Source organism: Triplophysa dalaica, chromosome 1 (assembly GCF_015846415.1).
Source record: "Triplophysa dalaica isolate WHDGS20190420 chromosome 1, ASM1584641v1, whole genome shotgun sequence".
In the NCBI taxonomy this organism is placed as follows: Eukaryota; Metazoa; Chordata; class Actinopteri; order Cypriniformes; family Nemacheilidae; genus Triplophysa; species Triplophysa dalaica.
In genome coordinates, this window is record NC_079542.1 from 19,552,579 (window position 1) to 19,569,312 (window position 16,734).

At 36.2% G+C, this 16,734-nt stretch overlaps 3 protein-coding genes across 4 annotated transcripts; 1 reads left to right on the forward strand and 2 right to left on the reverse strand.

Moving 5' to 3' along the window:
- Positions 1 to 683: 683 nt before the first annotated feature.
- On the reverse strand, positions 684 to 11,603 carry si:ch73-314g15.3 (uncharacterized protein LOC368688 homolog). 2 transcript variants are annotated; one of them, XM_056752770.1, is made up of 12 exons: positions 11,448 to 11,603; positions 10,712 to 10,800; positions 6,045 to 6,163; positions 3,026 to 3,131; positions 2,861 to 2,943; positions 2,541 to 2,690; positions 2,283 to 2,450; positions 2,128 to 2,197; positions 1,955 to 2,033; positions 1,527 to 1,680; positions 894 to 998; positions 684 to 816 (listed from the first exon to the last, which is right to left on the reverse strand). In XM_056752770.1, exons 1-12 carry the CDS (start codon positions 11,552 to 11,554, stop codon positions 769 to 771), a joined length of 1,278 nt encoding a protein of 425 aa, XP_056608748.1. In that variant the 5' UTR covers positions 11,555 to 11,603; the 3' UTR covers positions 684 to 768. The 2 variants fall into 2 exon arrangements, with proteins under 2 accessions (XP_056608748.1, XP_056608757.1); XM_056752779.1 differs by lacking the exon at positions 684 to 816 and having other exon boundaries at positions 870 to 1,341.
- A 136-nt stretch (positions 11,604 to 11,739) lies between these two features.
- Positions 11,740 to 14,564, forward strand: arl14ep (ADP-ribosylation factor-like 14 effector protein). The gene is made up of 5 exons (XM_056750507.1): positions 11,740 to 11,998; positions 12,481 to 12,679; positions 12,807 to 12,923; positions 13,116 to 13,171; positions 13,304 to 14,564. The coding sequence occupies exons 1-5, from the start codon at positions 11,928 to 11,930 to the stop codon at positions 13,530 to 13,532; spliced, it is 672 nt and encodes a 223-aa protein (XP_056606485.1). The 5' UTR covers positions 11,740 to 11,927; the 3' UTR covers positions 13,533 to 14,564.
- Positions 14,565 to 15,320: 756 nt separating this feature from the next.
- Positions 15,321 to 16,255, reverse strand: fshb (follicle stimulating hormone subunit beta). The gene is made up of 2 exons (XM_056749575.1): positions 15,691 to 16,255; positions 15,321 to 15,542 (listed from the first exon to the last, which is right to left on the reverse strand). Exons 1-2 carry the CDS (start codon positions 15,862 to 15,864, stop codon positions 15,321 to 15,323), a joined length of 396 nt encoding a protein of 131 aa, XP_056605553.1. The 5' UTR covers positions 15,865 to 16,255.
- Positions 16,256 to 16,734: the final 479 nt, after the last annotated feature.

A 16,734-nucleotide genomic window follows, 5' to 3' on the forward strand; every position in this document is an offset into this window, starting at 1 on the left:
ATAGATACTAAACAAATAACAATGCATCTCTGTACATGGTGACCAGCTGTTAAGCCATTTCTTCATAAAGCATTTTATATTTCAGGGTAATTTCTCAGAAGTGCAGTGACTCATTGCAATTATTTGAATATAACCTTGTGGCATTCAAGAAAGGGGGGAAAATCCTAAAAACTGTGGGAAAATCTGAGGAAGTACAGATGGGTTTGATGCAGAATGTTGTAAAAACTTTAAAAAGATTAACAATTGATTGTATACTAAGTTATTTGAAAACAGGCACATTAATGCCTTTAATTAAATTTAAGAGTTTTTTCAACACTGTCAATGAACATACATTATATGAAAGTTAACACAAAACCATACCGATAGCACAACTCTTTTTTACAAGTCTGTCATTACCTCAAACTCATCCAAGTAAAACAACACAGCACCCCCTGTCAGCAAGACCGCAGTACTGCTTAACAAAAAAACATTTGGACTAAAAAGTCAAAAGTTAATTTCTTATACATAGGCAATAGTAATTTAATCAATAAAAAAAGCATATATTTCTGAGAACACACCTCAAGATTTTTTCCCTTTTGGTCTTTATCTGTACATACTTAATGAACCTTCAACCATTACAGTACTTCTCTGGATGTGTATATGGAGAACAGTTAAGGATCAGTCTAAATTAAACTTGACATAAATGCACCAACAGTCTCTATTTTCCCATTTTATTCAGAGATCTTTATAGAAGAGCAGAAGATCATTATTCTTAATAAAAACGTCCAATCATGAGGTCTTCTGAATGTTGGAGGGCTTGACAAGAGGAACATACCACTGAGGGTAAAAGAGAAGGATCATGACAAAATATTACATGATTGAAAACACCAACATCAACAATAACAGATACTTACCTCTTCTGTCATGCCTGCAGTCTTCCTTCCCTCTGTGTTAAATGGCGGCTTTAAAAACCCTTTGAAATGTAACTTCACCAAGTCATGGAAGGTTTTCAAGGAATCCTGAAATACATTAACAAAATAACACTCAAGAAAAACAACAACGCTTCTGAAAGATTAAATTGTATAACTTCAATATTAAAGTGATAGTTCAACCAAAAATAAAATTCTGTCATCATGTTATCACCCTCCTATCATTTCAAACCTGACTTTCCTTCTTCCACAAAACACAAATGAAGATATGAAGAACACAAATGAAGAACACAAATGAAGACAAAACACAAATTGAAGAATGTTGTTAACTGGCCCCCATTAACTTGCATTGGTTTTTTTTCATATAATAGAACTGAATGGGGTGCAGTGCTGTTCGGTTACCAACTGTGTTCAAAATATCTTCTTTTTTGTTCTGTGGAAGAAATAAAGTTATACAGGTTTAAAATGACAAGAGGGTGAGTAAATAATGACAGAATTTTCATTTTTGGTTGAACTATGACTTTAATTGTCCTTTCATTTACAGTGAAATTTCATAAACCACTTAATCAGTATTTAAAGTTACATGTCAGAAAACAAAATCTTTCTCAGTGGTCTTACCCATCCTTCTTTAGAGCAGATGTATGTGAACCATCTCAGCCCTGCAGCCACATGTGTGATCTCATCAGTGTAGATAACCTCCAATACCTTAACTGAGCTTGAGTCTCCATGAGCAGCAAAACGAGACAACGTCTGAGGATAAACATCCAAACCTCTGTGATAAAAAATAATGATAGAATAAAGCAAATGGATATGGACCTTTTTATTAATAACACCACAAATTTTGTTCTATTAAATTTTGGCATTAAATTACAAGAAAATTATAGTTAGCACTGTTTCCTATTCAGGTAATGTAATGTCTCTAATGAGTGTGAATGTAAATTTAACGTTTCCCTCTTTTGACTGCTGTAATCCATAACTTTAAAATATTTGTGTCCATTTCTAAAATCAAAAATAAGAGATATTTCTACTTATGAGCTCTGTCTTACCTGGCTTCATGGACCATGTGCACTATAGCTAACCTTGCTAACAAATCGTGAGACGTATCTGTTGCTGACTGCCATAAACCTTTTAGAAAAGAAAGGAGAGAATTATTGAACCTCTATTATCACCTAAAGTCACATAATTGAAATCAAAAGAGATAAAGACATAAAAAACACACCGTTATGTACTGGTAAAGCACCAAAAAAACTGCCGAGTTCTATAATCCTTTGCTCAAGTAACTGATAATGCTGCAAGAGAAAGTGTGGTTGGATCAAGATTGGATTATCAAGTTAGCATTTAGACCTAATTCATTTAAGATGCCCACAGACAAACCTTTGCTTCATCGCCGGCTACTTTGACAAAGTCATTGAAAAACTCCCGGGGCAGTGGTTCTCCAGTGCTCAATGTAAATGTGGAGAATCTTGCTATAATATCCCAGGAGAGGTCTATTGCCCACTGTTCTATATTAGCGAGTGAGTGTAGTAAGGCGATCCTACTTGCCTGATAAAACAGAAGCAATGAAAATACCATCACGTTCAATGAAATAATTATTCAGCAATCAAATTTCTGCTGTAAATGAAGCAAGTTTACCAGTGTGCCACCTTTGCCCCGTTTGATTTTACCAGGCTCCAGAACTGTCAGACTGTCTTTTCTGCTGGGCTGTGATGGAGGACTGGACTCCCCAATTTCTGCTATTTCCCAGCTGTTCCATTTCTCTTGCACCATCTTGGTCAAGGAAACCTACACAGCACATCATACTTTTTTTAATGAGGGTTGAACATGCACAGAGATTGTCTGAGAATAAAACAATCCCATCACAATTTAAAATCTGTTTAATAAAAACACCCTGTTCTGTTCAAAGATTTATGTTCTTATGTAGATCAATCGTTCAATAATATCATTATTTTCACCTTTTCCTGTGGGTCTGGGGTCTGAAGGATTTTGGTGGCCCACGAGCAAAGCATATTTTCATTTATTTCCACGGGCAAAATGTCTACAAAGAATACAACAGAACAAAGTAAAATTACATGTCATATTCACTGATCAAAATCATAGGTGTATGCGCTGTAACTCACCTTGGTGGGTTATAATACTTTTCACAGGTAAAGGACAGAGGGACAGCATTCTCTGAGTGTTTATGAACACTTTATCATCTAAGACTCGCACATCATACACTTGGTTCTGGTGACAACATACATGACACATTAAACATGATTACCATTAAATTCTTATACATACATTAACACAGATCATTACACTATAGCAGGGTTATTCAATTAAAGTTACGAGAGTCTTTATATTTTATTCCAAACGGAGATCCGGACAATATGTTTTTTTTGAAAATACATGAATATTTTATCAATGTAGCCCAGTTGTATATATATAATATAGATCTTTTATCAGGCCATTTATTTTATATTTTGACACCACCACAGTATTTAATGTATTCTAGGCTCTGTGCCTTTAGGGGAAAGCACTCTTTATAATTGTCTGATAATTCATATTTGTAAATAAAAAACACTGAACACATACAAAAAGCCAATGTAATGTAACAATAAAAATGCTCTCATCATAAACAGACAACAAAGTTACTTACGAAATTAGCCTTTCCATGCCATTCATGCAAGAACTACTACTTCTATCTTTAAATATCCCAATTTAGAACGTTGTTCATAACAAAATGTGACTCTTCTTGTGAAAACCCAGAAGTCTTTGTACTGTTTTCTACATAAATCCATCCCACAGAATATTCTGTAAAAAATATAACACAAATGTCTTCAATATTGACTGAATAATGTCTTTTTTAAGATTGATATCTAAGTGAAATTTATATTTAAACCTCTTTAAAAATTAACTTCAACCAGGCATTGCTAATGTCGGAATCCGAAGGACGGTTATGCGGCGACTGTGTTCTTCCACACTTTATTTAATTAAAATAAGCACGTGTCTGATTATTCTGTCTTCATGTCTTTGGCTTCCATAAAATGAAGTTTTATGCGTTTAGCACTAGATAAAGATATTAGAGGATATAGCGGCGAAATATAAATTACATGAATGTTTCTGAGAGGGTGATTACATTTAGTAGGCACACTGCTCAATTTAAACAACCAAAATAGTCAAACGTTTTAAATGGTTTATTGTGCTATTGCCGTTTCTCAATATTGCTTTACATAATCAATAAACGCCAAAGTCCGGTTCCAGTACTCAAGAACTGCGTCCAAAAAAATACCCCCACTTGCGGACTTTGCACTACTTTCATGACGTATTTCCTGTTTTTTGGAACCAGTGTTCTAGTAGGCATGAAGATCCCAAGTGAGTATGTATTTCTAACCTGATGGGACACACTAAGCAAGTGCACATGTAACAATAATTTTTAACCGCAAGACCGGTTTCCACAAGAACAAAGCTTTATGAAGCCGGTTCTTTATGTTCTCGGAATAGAGAAACGGCCATATTTAGTACAGGTACAGTTGTGTTCAAAATTATTCAACCCCCACTGAAATTGATTGTTTTGGTCGGTTTGACATTGATTATGATCATTCAGTCATCCTGCTTACAATTAAATCAAAGAGGCACGTGTAGGTCAGACAAATATAACATAACATTTATAATGAAATAACCACAAATGTCTTTTCTGAGCTCACATCATTATCAGTTTTATTCAACCCCCAAGTGACATTCAATCTTAGTACTTAGTACAACATCCTTTTACAGTTATAACAGCTTTTAAACGTGAAGCATAGCTTGACACAAGTGTCTTGCAGCGATTTACGGGTATCTTCGCCCATTCATCATGGGCAAAAGCCTCCAGTTCAGTCACATTCTTAGGCTTGCGCACTGCAACTGCTTTTTTTAAGTCCCACCAGAGGTTCTCAATCGGATTTAAGTCTGGTGACTGCGATGGCCACTTCAAAATGTTCCAGCCTTTAATCTGCAACCATGCTCTAGTGGACTTGGAGGTATGCTTGGGATCATTGTCCTGTTGCAAGGCCCAACGTCTTCCAAGCCTTAGGTCTGTGACGGACTGCATCACATTGTCATCCAATATCTCCTGGTACTGAAGAGAATTCATGGTACCTTGCACACGCTGAAGCTTCCCAGTACCTGCACAAGCAAAACAGCCCCAAAGCATGATTGACCCCCCGCCATGCTTCACATTAGGCAAGGTGTTCTTTTCTTCATAGGCCTTGTTCTTCCTCCTCCAAACATAGCGTTGATCCATGGGCCCAAACAGTTCTAATTTTGTTTCATCAGTCCACAGAACACTATCCCAAAACTTCTGTGGTTTGTCCACATGACTTTTGGCATACTGCAGTCGACTCTTCTTATTCTTTGGGGACAGCAAGGGGGTGCGCCTGGGAGTTCTGGCATGGAGGCCTTCATTACGCAGCGTGCGCCGTATTGTTTGAGCAGAAACTTCATTACCCACATCTGACAAATCTTTTCTCAGATCCTCAGCAGTCACACGGGGACTTTTCTTCACTCTACGCTTCAGGTAGCGCCCAGCAGTCGAAGTCAGCATCTTCTTTCTGCCACGACCAGGTAGCGTTTCAACAGTGCCCTTTGCCTTGAATTTGCGAATGATGCTTCCTATGGTGTCTCTTGGTATGTTTAACCTCTTTGCAATCTTCTTATAGCCATTGCCCTTCCTGTGAAGAGTAATCACCTGTTCTCTTGTCTTCCTGGACCATTCTCTTGACCTCACCATGTTTGTAACCACACCAGTAAATGTCTAGAAGGAGCTGAGTATCATAGTCAATTTAAAGCTGCCTAATTGGTGCTTATTAGGCTTTATTGCTGCTCCCTGATATCCACAGGTGTTTTCAATACCTGATTGAAAACACTTCATTGAACCTCTGTTCTTCAGAGTGGAAGTCTTTAAGGGGTTGAATAATTATGTCAATGAAGAATTCACAAAAGAAACATTTACTACTGTATTACAAAACTAATTGATGTCATTTTAGTTGCATATGGTTCTTTAAGAAGTCCTTGTAGGATTTCATTCTGAATACAATTACAAATGTACACTAAATTCCCTAAAACCATTTACAGCATTGGGGGTTAGATGATGATGAATGCACTATAGAAACTTGCCTGAAGTCCAGTGGAGGAGGAACCTGTTTCAAGGCTGAAATCAAAATAATGCCATGGGCAGATCAATGCCAGTTTCCCATTGCCCAGATCTTCAATATCACCTTGCTCCAGTGGGCCCCCTGTCAAACAAAATATTGTGTCTTGTAAAGATTTTTAAACAATTCTCTAATTTCCCTGAATTAAACTTCTCTGCAGTTTTCTGAAAGTGTTTCGACATACAGAACTAAAAGGTATGCTTGAAAAAATATTCAACATGCTTTACAAAAGCAAAAACACCAGTCTAAATTAAACAATAAATCAAAAACAAACAAAGGATTAAGCTACAGATGAATAAATACAAAAATAATGTGGAAGTAGTAGTTCAAATATTAAAACGTGGCGTTTTTTGTTCCATCAAATCCCTATCTTCAAAAGTCAAAGCGCACTCAGACTTGAGAAATTATGCGGAGGCGATTGGAATAAAGGGGCTCCAGTCAACCATAACAAGTGTTTTGCATTGAACTGAATTGTTAAGGGGGAGGGCATAAAGAATCTGTTGTTCAAGAGGAACCAAATGAAATTAGTATATTTCAGAAACACATGAGTTGCCAGGGTCACATGGGATCAGGGGGGTATTCCAGAAAGCTGGGTACAGACGTGCTCAAATTTGTTGGTACCCCTCCTCAAAAAAACGAAGCATGCACAATTTATTTCATGAAATAACTTGAAACTGACAAAAGTAATTGGCATCCACCATTGTTTATTCCATATTTAATAGAAATCATACTTTGCTTTAGATTTTTTTAGTAGCTCTCAATGTGACTTCTGGACCTGTTGACAGGTAGTTTGACACTTACTGAGCAAACTGCTCCATTGTGCCTTGTCAATATTAATTATAGCATATTCCAGTCTAGCTTTTTTATGTTTTTCTTTCAAAAATAGAGTCCTCCTGGGTCTTCTACCATGCTCAAAAAGCGACGGATGGTGAGATCAAAAACTGACATACCTTTACCTTGGAGTTCAGCTTGTATCTCTTTGGCATTTATCCTTGGTTCTTTTTCTACCATTCGCACTATCCTTCTGTTCAATCTGGGGTACATTTTCTTTTTGCGACCGCGCCGTGGGAGGTTGGCTACAATTCCATGTACATTAAACTTCTTAATATTTTTTTAACTGTTGTCACAGGAACATCGAGCTGCTTGGAGATGGTCTTGTAGCCTTTACCTTTACCATACTTGTCTATTATTTGCTTTATGAGCTCCGCAGACAACTCCTTTCCTATCCTTTGATTTCTCTGGTCCATGTTCAGTGTGGTACACACAATGATACCAAACAGCACAGTGACTACTTTTCTCCGTTTAAATAGGCTAAATGACTGATTACAAGATCCGATACATGTCTGATACTTATTAAATAAACTAATTAATTTGCAATATCACTATAATCAAATTCAGAATTCACAACTAATTGTATTATTAACTCCATTATTTAACCTTTAAAATGAAATAATCTTTAAATAAAATAATGTAAGCTGTTATTGTTCAACTTTATGCATTTATATGAAATATTGTATATACTTTGAATTAGGTTTATTAAACATCTCCAAATATCACTGGACAAATATACACACCTTACAATTTCCAACAGTCAAAAGGATGTTAGTAGTGAAGTATTTTAATTCCAGAGCAATTGCATAACATTACTCTTGTCCACTTATTAGACAATATTTGGTGCATGGGGTCAAAGACAGTTGTGGCCTAATGGTTAGAGAGACAGATTTAAAAGGTTAAAGGTTGCAAGTTCAATTTCCATGCCGGCAAGTTTACAAGGCTTTATAAAGTGACCCCCAATGGAATCACCATGGCATATTGTTCACATATTTGAATTCTTATTATAATTTTAAATCCATTTACATTAAAAATACATAAAAACGTAGATTTAGGGTTTTTCATACAGACTGTACTCCTTCAAATGTCCTTCTGTTCCTCAGCGTCTTCCTACAATTTAGTATTGAAAGGCCTTTCTCCAAATTACAATTAGCCTTTCAGGATAGGCCGTTTCCACCTCTTTTAACATTTGGAAAGCAAAGGCCTTTAAGCAAAACTATCTCAAAAGAAAGAAACAAAAAAACTAAATCTATGTGAATTTGAAAGGGATATATGGCTACATGACATATTGGACATGTGACTAGGCCTAACATTTTAAACCTCTACCTCTGTCACAGCATACCTTCATCCTCTGCAGCAGATTAATTATCATACATAGTGTAGTGAACTGAGAAGCATTACACAAATGTTTCCTAAATTATGACCAATGTAGAAGTTTCTAGATTTAAAATAGTCTCCATTAATATGACTACATCAGCAACTGTCTCAAATAAAGCTGATACAATGCAAAGTCAGTTTTCAGAAAACTAAGAAAAAATAAAGTTAGATTTTTTTAAGGAACATACAGAGAGGGAATCAAAAAAGAGGTTTAATACTGCCTTCAAAATGAGCAATGTGTACATATACACAACACAATTTTGGTAAAATACCATCGTAGACACATTAAAATAACAGTTAAAACAGTTAAAACATATCAACAATCCTACACTTTATGTACCAAAGATAGCCATGAGTATAAATTTAAAATATTATAGTATAAAAAGTGCATATATTTACAAGATTTATATATTTAATTCAATATTTAATTTATAGTGTTTATAGTTTTATAAACAAGTAACTTAATTTAATTTTATGATTTTTAATCATAAATTGATGCAGATTTAAAGGGGTCAAATGACATGGCTAAAACGAATATTATCGTTTGTTTAATATGTTATGTAATGTGTATACACGATTTAAGGTTCGCTGTATTTTCCACATATCGTGCATGTTTGTATCTCCTCTTTGCCCTGCCTCTCTGGAACATGCTGATTTTTTACAAAGCTCATCGCTCAGAAAAGCGAGGTGTGCTATGATTGGCCAGTTGGTTATTGCGTAGTGATTGGTCGAATACTAGAGCGTTTCATGGAAATGTAATGCCTCTTACCATATTCGGAACATCAGGTTCCAAAGCAATTGTACTTACAGGTGATAAAATGTCATCGGTACTTCCTTATATCAATTTAATATGGAATCTGATATGGAAAATGAAGATGATCAAGCAGATACATCAACTTAGCCAGTGCATCTTAAGCAGGACGTAAAGGATTGGTAAGTTTTTTTTTTTTAAATATCATGTTAAACTATAGTTTACTGTTTTACCTTCATATTCGATGTTATAAAGACTATAAACAAACAACCATATACATCCTACAGAGTTTGTGTGAGATAGAAACAAGCTCGCATTACAGCAGGGAATGGTAACAAATAAATCACGTGAGTGCGTCGGTCCTTTTGATCAATCAGTGTTATGCCACATCTCGTCACGACTCAGCAAAGACAATAAATCCCATTATAAACACAACATTTGTTGCCTCTAGGTGGAACATTCGTAAGGACTTATGTTGTCTTTTTTCATGTTGCGAGCGTGTCTGCATTTGCAGATCACAAACACAAGACAAACTCAACCCGCGTTAGTCCGTAGCATAGTCTTTAACAATGACAATATACTCACAGGCTGCGAATCTGAAGCGACTGTCATGTGAAGTTGTAATGGTTGGAATGGCCCCACTTTTTAACCAGAGCTTTCGTGCATTGCCGGTTTTGATATCTTCCAGGTTTGTGAAGCAATCTTTGGTAAAATGCGCTGCACGAACTAGATATTCTGATTGTACTTTTCTGGAACAGTGTTGTAAATAAAATGTAACCATTCGTTTTTAGTTGTCTCATCTTTTGGAAGCGGAAAACAAAGAGGCTTTCTTTTCACAACGAAACACAGCGTCTCCACGACATGGCTGCGGCAGCGACGATACAATGAGATTAACAAGTACGCCCACCTAACTTGCATTTACATTTGAGCGGTCTTTCTCAAGTCATACCACGAAATGACGTACAATCGTGGGGGTGTGGTTACACAAGGCGTTTCAGGCAGGTCTGGTTGAGCAATCGCTTTTAGATAGAATGCGACTTTTGTTTTAACACTTTTATTTTTCCAATTTTACATGTCTAATACATGCATGGGCAACTTTTAACACACCAAAGACACAGAAAAACACTTATTCGCGCCATATGATCCCTTTAAGTCTTCGATGAAAAAAACCTCTGATTTATAACGTTGTTTTACAGTCAAAAACGTTAAGCTTCCCCGCCGTTTCCATGGTTACTCTTAAAATCTGTGATCCATTAACAATGTTTTCATGTTGTTTCTGTGAACGTGCGTTAACTCTGGGAAACATTCATGAGATTGAATAAATTTACTCTTCACACGTGTTCTGGAACCGACATACCCCAAGTAAGCAATATTTGGTTAAATCAACCCAGAGTTCAGGGTTTATCTGATGGTAAATTAACCATGCTTTCTGTAATACACCCCAGACCTAAATGGTTGATGCAACTTTACCATCACCTACATCTCAGAAAGCAGCACATACAGTATACAGTTTAGTAATGTAGCAGTAGGCTATGGAGCTGCATTCATCATCAACATGTTCTGGGCATCTACAACAAATAGAAGAATACACAGAAATAAAAAACAAGGGAAGAAACTTACCTCACCTAAAGCTTTATGTAGGTATTTTACCTGTGTGAAGTGTTACAACTAACCTTCATGTGGGCAAGATGAATCCATAGCCCAGAATGTATCATCATCTGTATGCACCAGGACTATATGCTCTCCGTCGTCTGAGTAAAGCCTTGAAAAGAAAATGAAAAGATGTGGTATATAGGAATATAGACAAGCAAATAATTACACTCTTGAAATATAATGCAGGGTACAAAAGTCTGAGACCACTAGTGCAGATGCATTAGCATTTTTCTTATTTAAAACAGTCCCAAAGAACATCTTATTTGCTTCAATAACATTTACATTTGGCAAATTGTAATGCAAAATGTCCAACAAAACATGAATCTGAGAACAGCTGAGCCTCACACCTCCACGAAAACTAAAAGGCATTGCAGACATCTGCAGTGTTATGTTAAAAGCAAGTCCAGTGCCTGTAAGGGATGTGGGCAAACACTGAACATGTCTATTCTCTGCTGGGTGTTTTAGGGCTCCACTTTTACAATTTTGCCCCACACATTTTGGTGCCAGTCTTGGTGAGTGCAACATTTTTATTCAATATCAATAACAGTCAGAAACCATCTTCAGTTACTTATTGTTCAGTATTTATATTTTCACCAGGTCTGATATTGTGTAAAATAAACATAAAAAATAATGTAGTTTAAGATTACATAAAGAAATTTATTTACACTTTATGGCATTATTTGCATGTAATGATACAACCCTTTAAAAAGTACCCGGTTTGTGTCTGTGTGCATTCATATAATGATGGGAGCTTACTTCGTGCATGGTGACTTAAATTTAGATTTGTCTCCCACACACTGCCAGTTTCCAGCTTTGACAATATCTGTCAGCGCATCAACTAAATCCTTCTCGAAGTGATCCATTCAGTCGTACTAAAGTAAGTCTAGAAGATCAGCTGCATGCATGTGGCTACAATAACATTCATACGTTCATTCAATGACTTCCTGTTGCGACTATTTTTTCAAAATAAAAGTTTCTTCACACATCGCTTCTTTTTGTCGCTTTTAATCACATATTTATACGAAACCGCTCTGCTTTGCACAGGAAATGATGACTCACTGGCGTCTTGTCATAAGAAAAATATTACAAGGACTTTTAGTAACAGACTATAAACTTAATTTGTAAACTGTTATGCCTGCTCAGTGGCGCTAAACAGGTACAAACGCATGCGCAGCTGCAGAGCTCGCGGTTTCGGAGTTATCGCTGAGAAAAAAGACGCCCCAACATTATAAAATCATGCCGATTTCTTGTTCAGCTATCGACTGCTCAAACCGCTTTGTCAAGGGATCGGAGATCAGATTCTACAGGTAAGATCGTAGGATAGATTGTCAACTATTTGCTACATATACACGCGTGGACAAGACATCTGCATTGTTTACATGAATACAACTTGTAAATAAATACGTAACTGTTATGCCCCTCTTAGAACAACACAGGTTTAACAGTTAACACTGTTTACTACAAATGATATTTTAGGTTTTACAATCTTTCTCGCTGTTTATGCTTTTGTACATTAATTGTAATATTTCGTCATTTGAATGGAAAAGTCTGAAATCACTGTAATGCATAATAGTTAAATGATCATATAATGTAATCATCATATATTTATTGTCACAACAGTATTTTACCTACTTAAACCACTGAATTGGTTGTACAGTTTGCAACGTGAAGAGGAGGACAGCAATACCCATTTGGCTGAAATCACATTATTTCCAAGCAATGCTTAAAGAATTAACTTTCAAGCTTTAATGTAAGGGGTCTGTGTCCTTCTTTGCTGTCTCTCATTTAGGTTTCCAATCAGTAAGCCTCAGCTGGCAGAGCAGTGGGTACGAAGCCTCGGAAGGAAAAGCTTTGTTCCCACTCAGAACTCCTGCTTGTGCTCTGAGCATTTTCAGCCCGACTGCTTCCGTGACTATAATGGAAAACTGTTTCTCAGAGAGGATGCTGTGCCTACTATTTTTACCAACTCTGGAGGAGATGGCACTAAGGTGTGTCCATGCCTTCAGCAGTTGTTCTTGTTTAATTCAGCCATATGTTTTCAAGATTTATGTAACTGTTTATAGAAGCCATTTAGTATCGTTACTTTAATCATGGTGTTCATTTCTTTGCTTACAGATTGAGTTACGAAGAAACAGAGGGGGAATAGTTGGAAAGGAGGTCAATGAATCCAATGCTGCTTTCAAACAAATGACCAAAGATAGAAGACAACCCATTAGAGACTCGAGTCTGAAGGTAATACATGGATGGCTTTATATGCAAATACAATCACTTAGTTTTGTCTGTTTATTTACTTCTGTGCATGATTCATTAAATCAGTTTTTTACATAAATTTTGCACACGATTAATGTTTAAGCCATAGGTCCAGCATGTCATGACTGATACAAATAGATCGGGTAATTTATGATGATGATATTTTTTTAACAGGGCAGAGGCCCGAACGAGAGGAGACGAGCAGGGGGAAAGCTCCCATCAGGTGACAGGTAACTGCCCATCTATTTGCTTTACTCATGATCATCAATTCATTCATTTCATGAGTAGGAAGCATCTTCAATTATTCAATTTTTTTTGGAGGATTTGATTTTAACTTAATTTACCCATTTAATTCCCTACAGGCAGTCCCTGTCTGTCAAGAACAAGGTGTATGACAGCAAAGGCCTGCTGATCTCATGTGGAAAGGATCTGTGTGACTGTCTGGACATAGAGTGCATGGGCTGCTTTTATCCATGTCCTGAGTGCGGCTCACGGAAGTGTGGTGTGGAGTGCAGGTGTGACCGAAAATGGCTATACGAGCAGGTGGAAGTAGAGGGAGGAGAGATTATTCGCAACAAGTTTGCCAATTAGCAAATCAGACAGGAGCCCGAGAAGACATCACTTTTGTTTCTGAGATGCGTGTGGACATTGCAGAAGTATTGGGTTTAAATTGTATATTTGTTAACTTTTTATCTAAGGATAGAATTTATTAGAAATGCTTGTTTTCTATTTTATCCTTTGACGATTTTCAGATTGTTTTGTCATTCATGTTGTATTAATGTTTGTCTCATGTTTTTTTACTTTTAGGCAAAAATAAATAAATGTAGACTGCAGCGGGTTTAGTGCTGGTTCAATAAATGATCTCCTAGCCTCATTTTAAATTAATTAAAAATATATATTTTTGGTTTTCGATGTAGCTCAAAGAAGTTGTTTAGATGTTTAGATTATATACCAATTATACAAAATGTAAATAGACACTTCAAAAATATTGTTTCTAAAGTGTTAAAACCCTATTTTAAGATCTGTGTTTAAATCGGGAAGCCATGCATGTGCAGACATGCTATGATGAAGTCATGAAACCTGTGTTTTAGGGCATTTTAGGGTTTTTTAGGTTATATCATATATTAGATATTGTCTAAGATGTCTTTCTAATTGCCCTATTCGTCTCAACGTGCAAATTTAGGACTCTTCACCTCGTGTTGCGACGCTAGAAGCCAGAAGCGTCACAATGAAGAGCAATCTGTCAAAGGCCAAATTTTCCCGGTAGCTGTACAACAATACATGCACAACAACCGTAAACTTGACTTGTAGCAGGGATAATGTGTTGTTAGAGAATTTAAAAGAAAGATTTCCAAGACACTCAGAACTAGGCAGACTATGTGAAGCATTCTTAACCTTTTTTTTTTATATTTGGCCCAATTTTTTAAGATCATGCAGTACAGCATCAACACTGTTTTGTTTATTACATTGCATCTTGATTTGTGGTCAAAGTGGTGTCATTTTGAAAATGGTATATAAAATACCATGACAATTCACAATTACAAGGGCTTTGATTATTATTTGCTAATTATGATATCATTTTCGATATGGTTGAAATTAATTAAAATCAATTTTATAACAACACTGTGTCTTTAGAGTTTCTACTTTTATGATGTAAGTTGCCTTTTTAGTGTAAAAAAAATGTTTAATTTAAGTTAGTTTAGTTTAAATCTTGGGCAGTAGGTTTAAGTCAGCTATTCCTTTCATTGCCACACAAGTACATTCTCTGTGATGTCTAACACATTTCCTTATTTGTATTTAGGAGATTGCCACTTTTCTGAAAACTTTAATATTCATATCGATTCACTCCTAATTTGATTGTGTAAATCAAGTATGGTTTAGTGAGTTTATTCAGCATATCAGACTGAGTGCATCCTCACAGAGACATTTTTACAGTTGGTCTCAGAAGGACAATTATAAAAACACCAATTTCACATGTAAAATGAATGTGCGACTACGTTAGCACCTGGGAACAGATGGTTTATCAAATGAAATGGGCTCCACTTACGTTGTGTAAAAGCAGTTTTAATGTGTGGTTTGTGCCTGATTACAAGATCGATAGTTGAACGCACAGAAAATTCCAGAAACAAAACAGGATGAAACAACATTTCACATATGACCTATTGGGAGCATTGAGGCAACGCATCATTTTTAAAAATTAAAACTATTTATATGCTTTAATGGGCTATTGCAGAATGGTGCTGGTTTGTGGATTAATTAAAAATACTTCAATTTCATAATGCATAATTCCATTATGTAGAATATTAATTACACTATTACATTAACATTTTTATCATGAGGTTTGAAAAGTTAGCAGAGATTTGGATTTGGCTTTAACTTCTAATAATGTGCATTGCAGCTGGTTGTCTGGTGGCTGAGAACTCCACAGTCCATAATGTCAGTGTTACACTTGCTGCACTCACAGCTGAGGGCCACAGGGTAGCTGAAAACCGAGTCAACCCTGAGAGGGCAGCCTTTGAATTCATAAGTTTCGTAGGTCCACTCTCTGAAGTTACAAGTGTTCTGGTAGTTCTGCACCATAGGGCTACGGTATACTCTTTCCTGTAAACAAATTAATACATAACTTTATTATGGTACAAAAGATGGAATTAAAAACATCAAAATAAAGTTTAAAATATAGATGACAACAATACCAATTCTGCATTTATGTCAAATGTTTATGCATCATTGCTCAATTTTATGAGAGTACCTGTGTTTTGCAGAGCCCAGCACAAGCAGTAGTGTCGATAGTAATGCAGCTGCCACATTCCTCACTTTCCACAGTAATGGAGATATTGGTAAGTCGACAGCTGGACCTGCCCTCTGAAACAGCCCTCATTAGCACCGGCAACAGCATCACCATAACAACGAAGTGCATCCTCATCTGGGAATCATTGCAAAAGTGTGTGGCTAGTTAAATAAACATACTGGAATAAAGTATTAGCATCATATGTCCATCTAGAGATAACAAATGTGAATGCATTTTGTGTAATGGATTATCAAAAAAAATTAAAAGTAAGAATAATGCCATTAGACTGGGCATTTCTCAACCTGCTTGGGACCCCTGCCACCACTGTGGAGTTTTCCCATTTTTAACCAATCTCAAGTCACTTCTTCTTGAGATAGGAGTTTGGCAGTTAAAGCCATCTGGCTCTTCGATTGATGTCATTTCACCCCATTTTTTATAAATCGCTGTCTGGTGCTGATGTATTGGGTTAAACCTCTGTTAAAGAAGGCACACCTAGAGTCCACTGCTCTAGAAAATTTTAGACCTATTTCAAATCTATCTTTTACATCTAAGATTTCTGAGAAAGTAGTCTTTCAGGAGCTTCAAACTTTTTTGGAAAATAATAAGATTCTTGAGATTTTCCATCAGGTTTTAGAAAATACCATTCGACAGAAACAGCTCTATTAAAGGTTTTTAAATGACCTCTTATTAAATTATGACTCCGGGGACTCCCTATATTGTTGTTACTCAACCTGACTGCTGCTTTTGACACTGTTGACCACTCAATTTTCACACCTGGAGCACTGTGTAGGGATAACAGGGTGTGCATTAGACAAATAATAGTTCACAAATCCAGTTTTTTTTTTAATCTGGGAATTATCTTTGATGAAGGTCTTTAAATTCGATAAATATATTAATTTGGTGGTAAAGTCCTGCTTTTATCAGCTTCGAATTCTTGCTAAAGCAAAGCCTTACCTATCCAAGGAATGTTTGAAAAGTCATCCACTCTTTTATCACATCTAGATT

Excerpts from the sequence above, each read along its gene's own strand:
- arl14ep (XM_056750507.1), top strand. The coding sequence starts at position 11,928 with ATGCCGATTTCTTGTTCAGCTATCGACTGCTCAAACCGCTTTGTCAAG. Across the intron at positions 12,680-12,806 it reads CTGGAGGAGATGGCACTAAG|ATTGAGTTACGAAGAAACAG; the intron begins GTGTGTCCATGC and ends CTTTGCTTACAG. Across the intron at positions 12,924-13,115 it reads TTAGAGACTCGAGTCTGAAG|GGCAGAGGCCCGAACGAGAG; the intron begins GTAATACATGGA and ends TTTTTTTAACAG.
- si:ch73-314g15.3 (XM_056752770.1), bottom strand. The coding sequence starts at position 11,554 with ATGGATCACTTCGAGAAGGATTTAGTTGATGCGCTGACAGATATTGTC. Across the intron at positions 2,198-2,282 it reads TAGCCGGCGATGAAGCAAAG|CATTATCAGTTACTTGAGCA; the intron begins GTTTGTCTGTGG and ends TTTCTCTTGCAG. Across the intron at positions 999-1,526 it reads TCTGCTCTAAAGAAGGATGG|GATTCCTTGAAAACCTTCCA; the intron begins GTAAGACCACTG and ends AATGTATTTCAG.
- fshb (XM_056749575.1), bottom strand. The coding sequence starts at position 15,864 with ATGAGGATGCACTTCGTTGTTATGGTGATGCTGTTGCCGGTGCTAATG. Across the intron at positions 15,543-15,690 it reads CTGGGCTCTGCAAAACACAG|GAAAGAGTATACCGTAGCCC; the intron begins GTACTCTCATAA and ends ATTTGTTTACAG.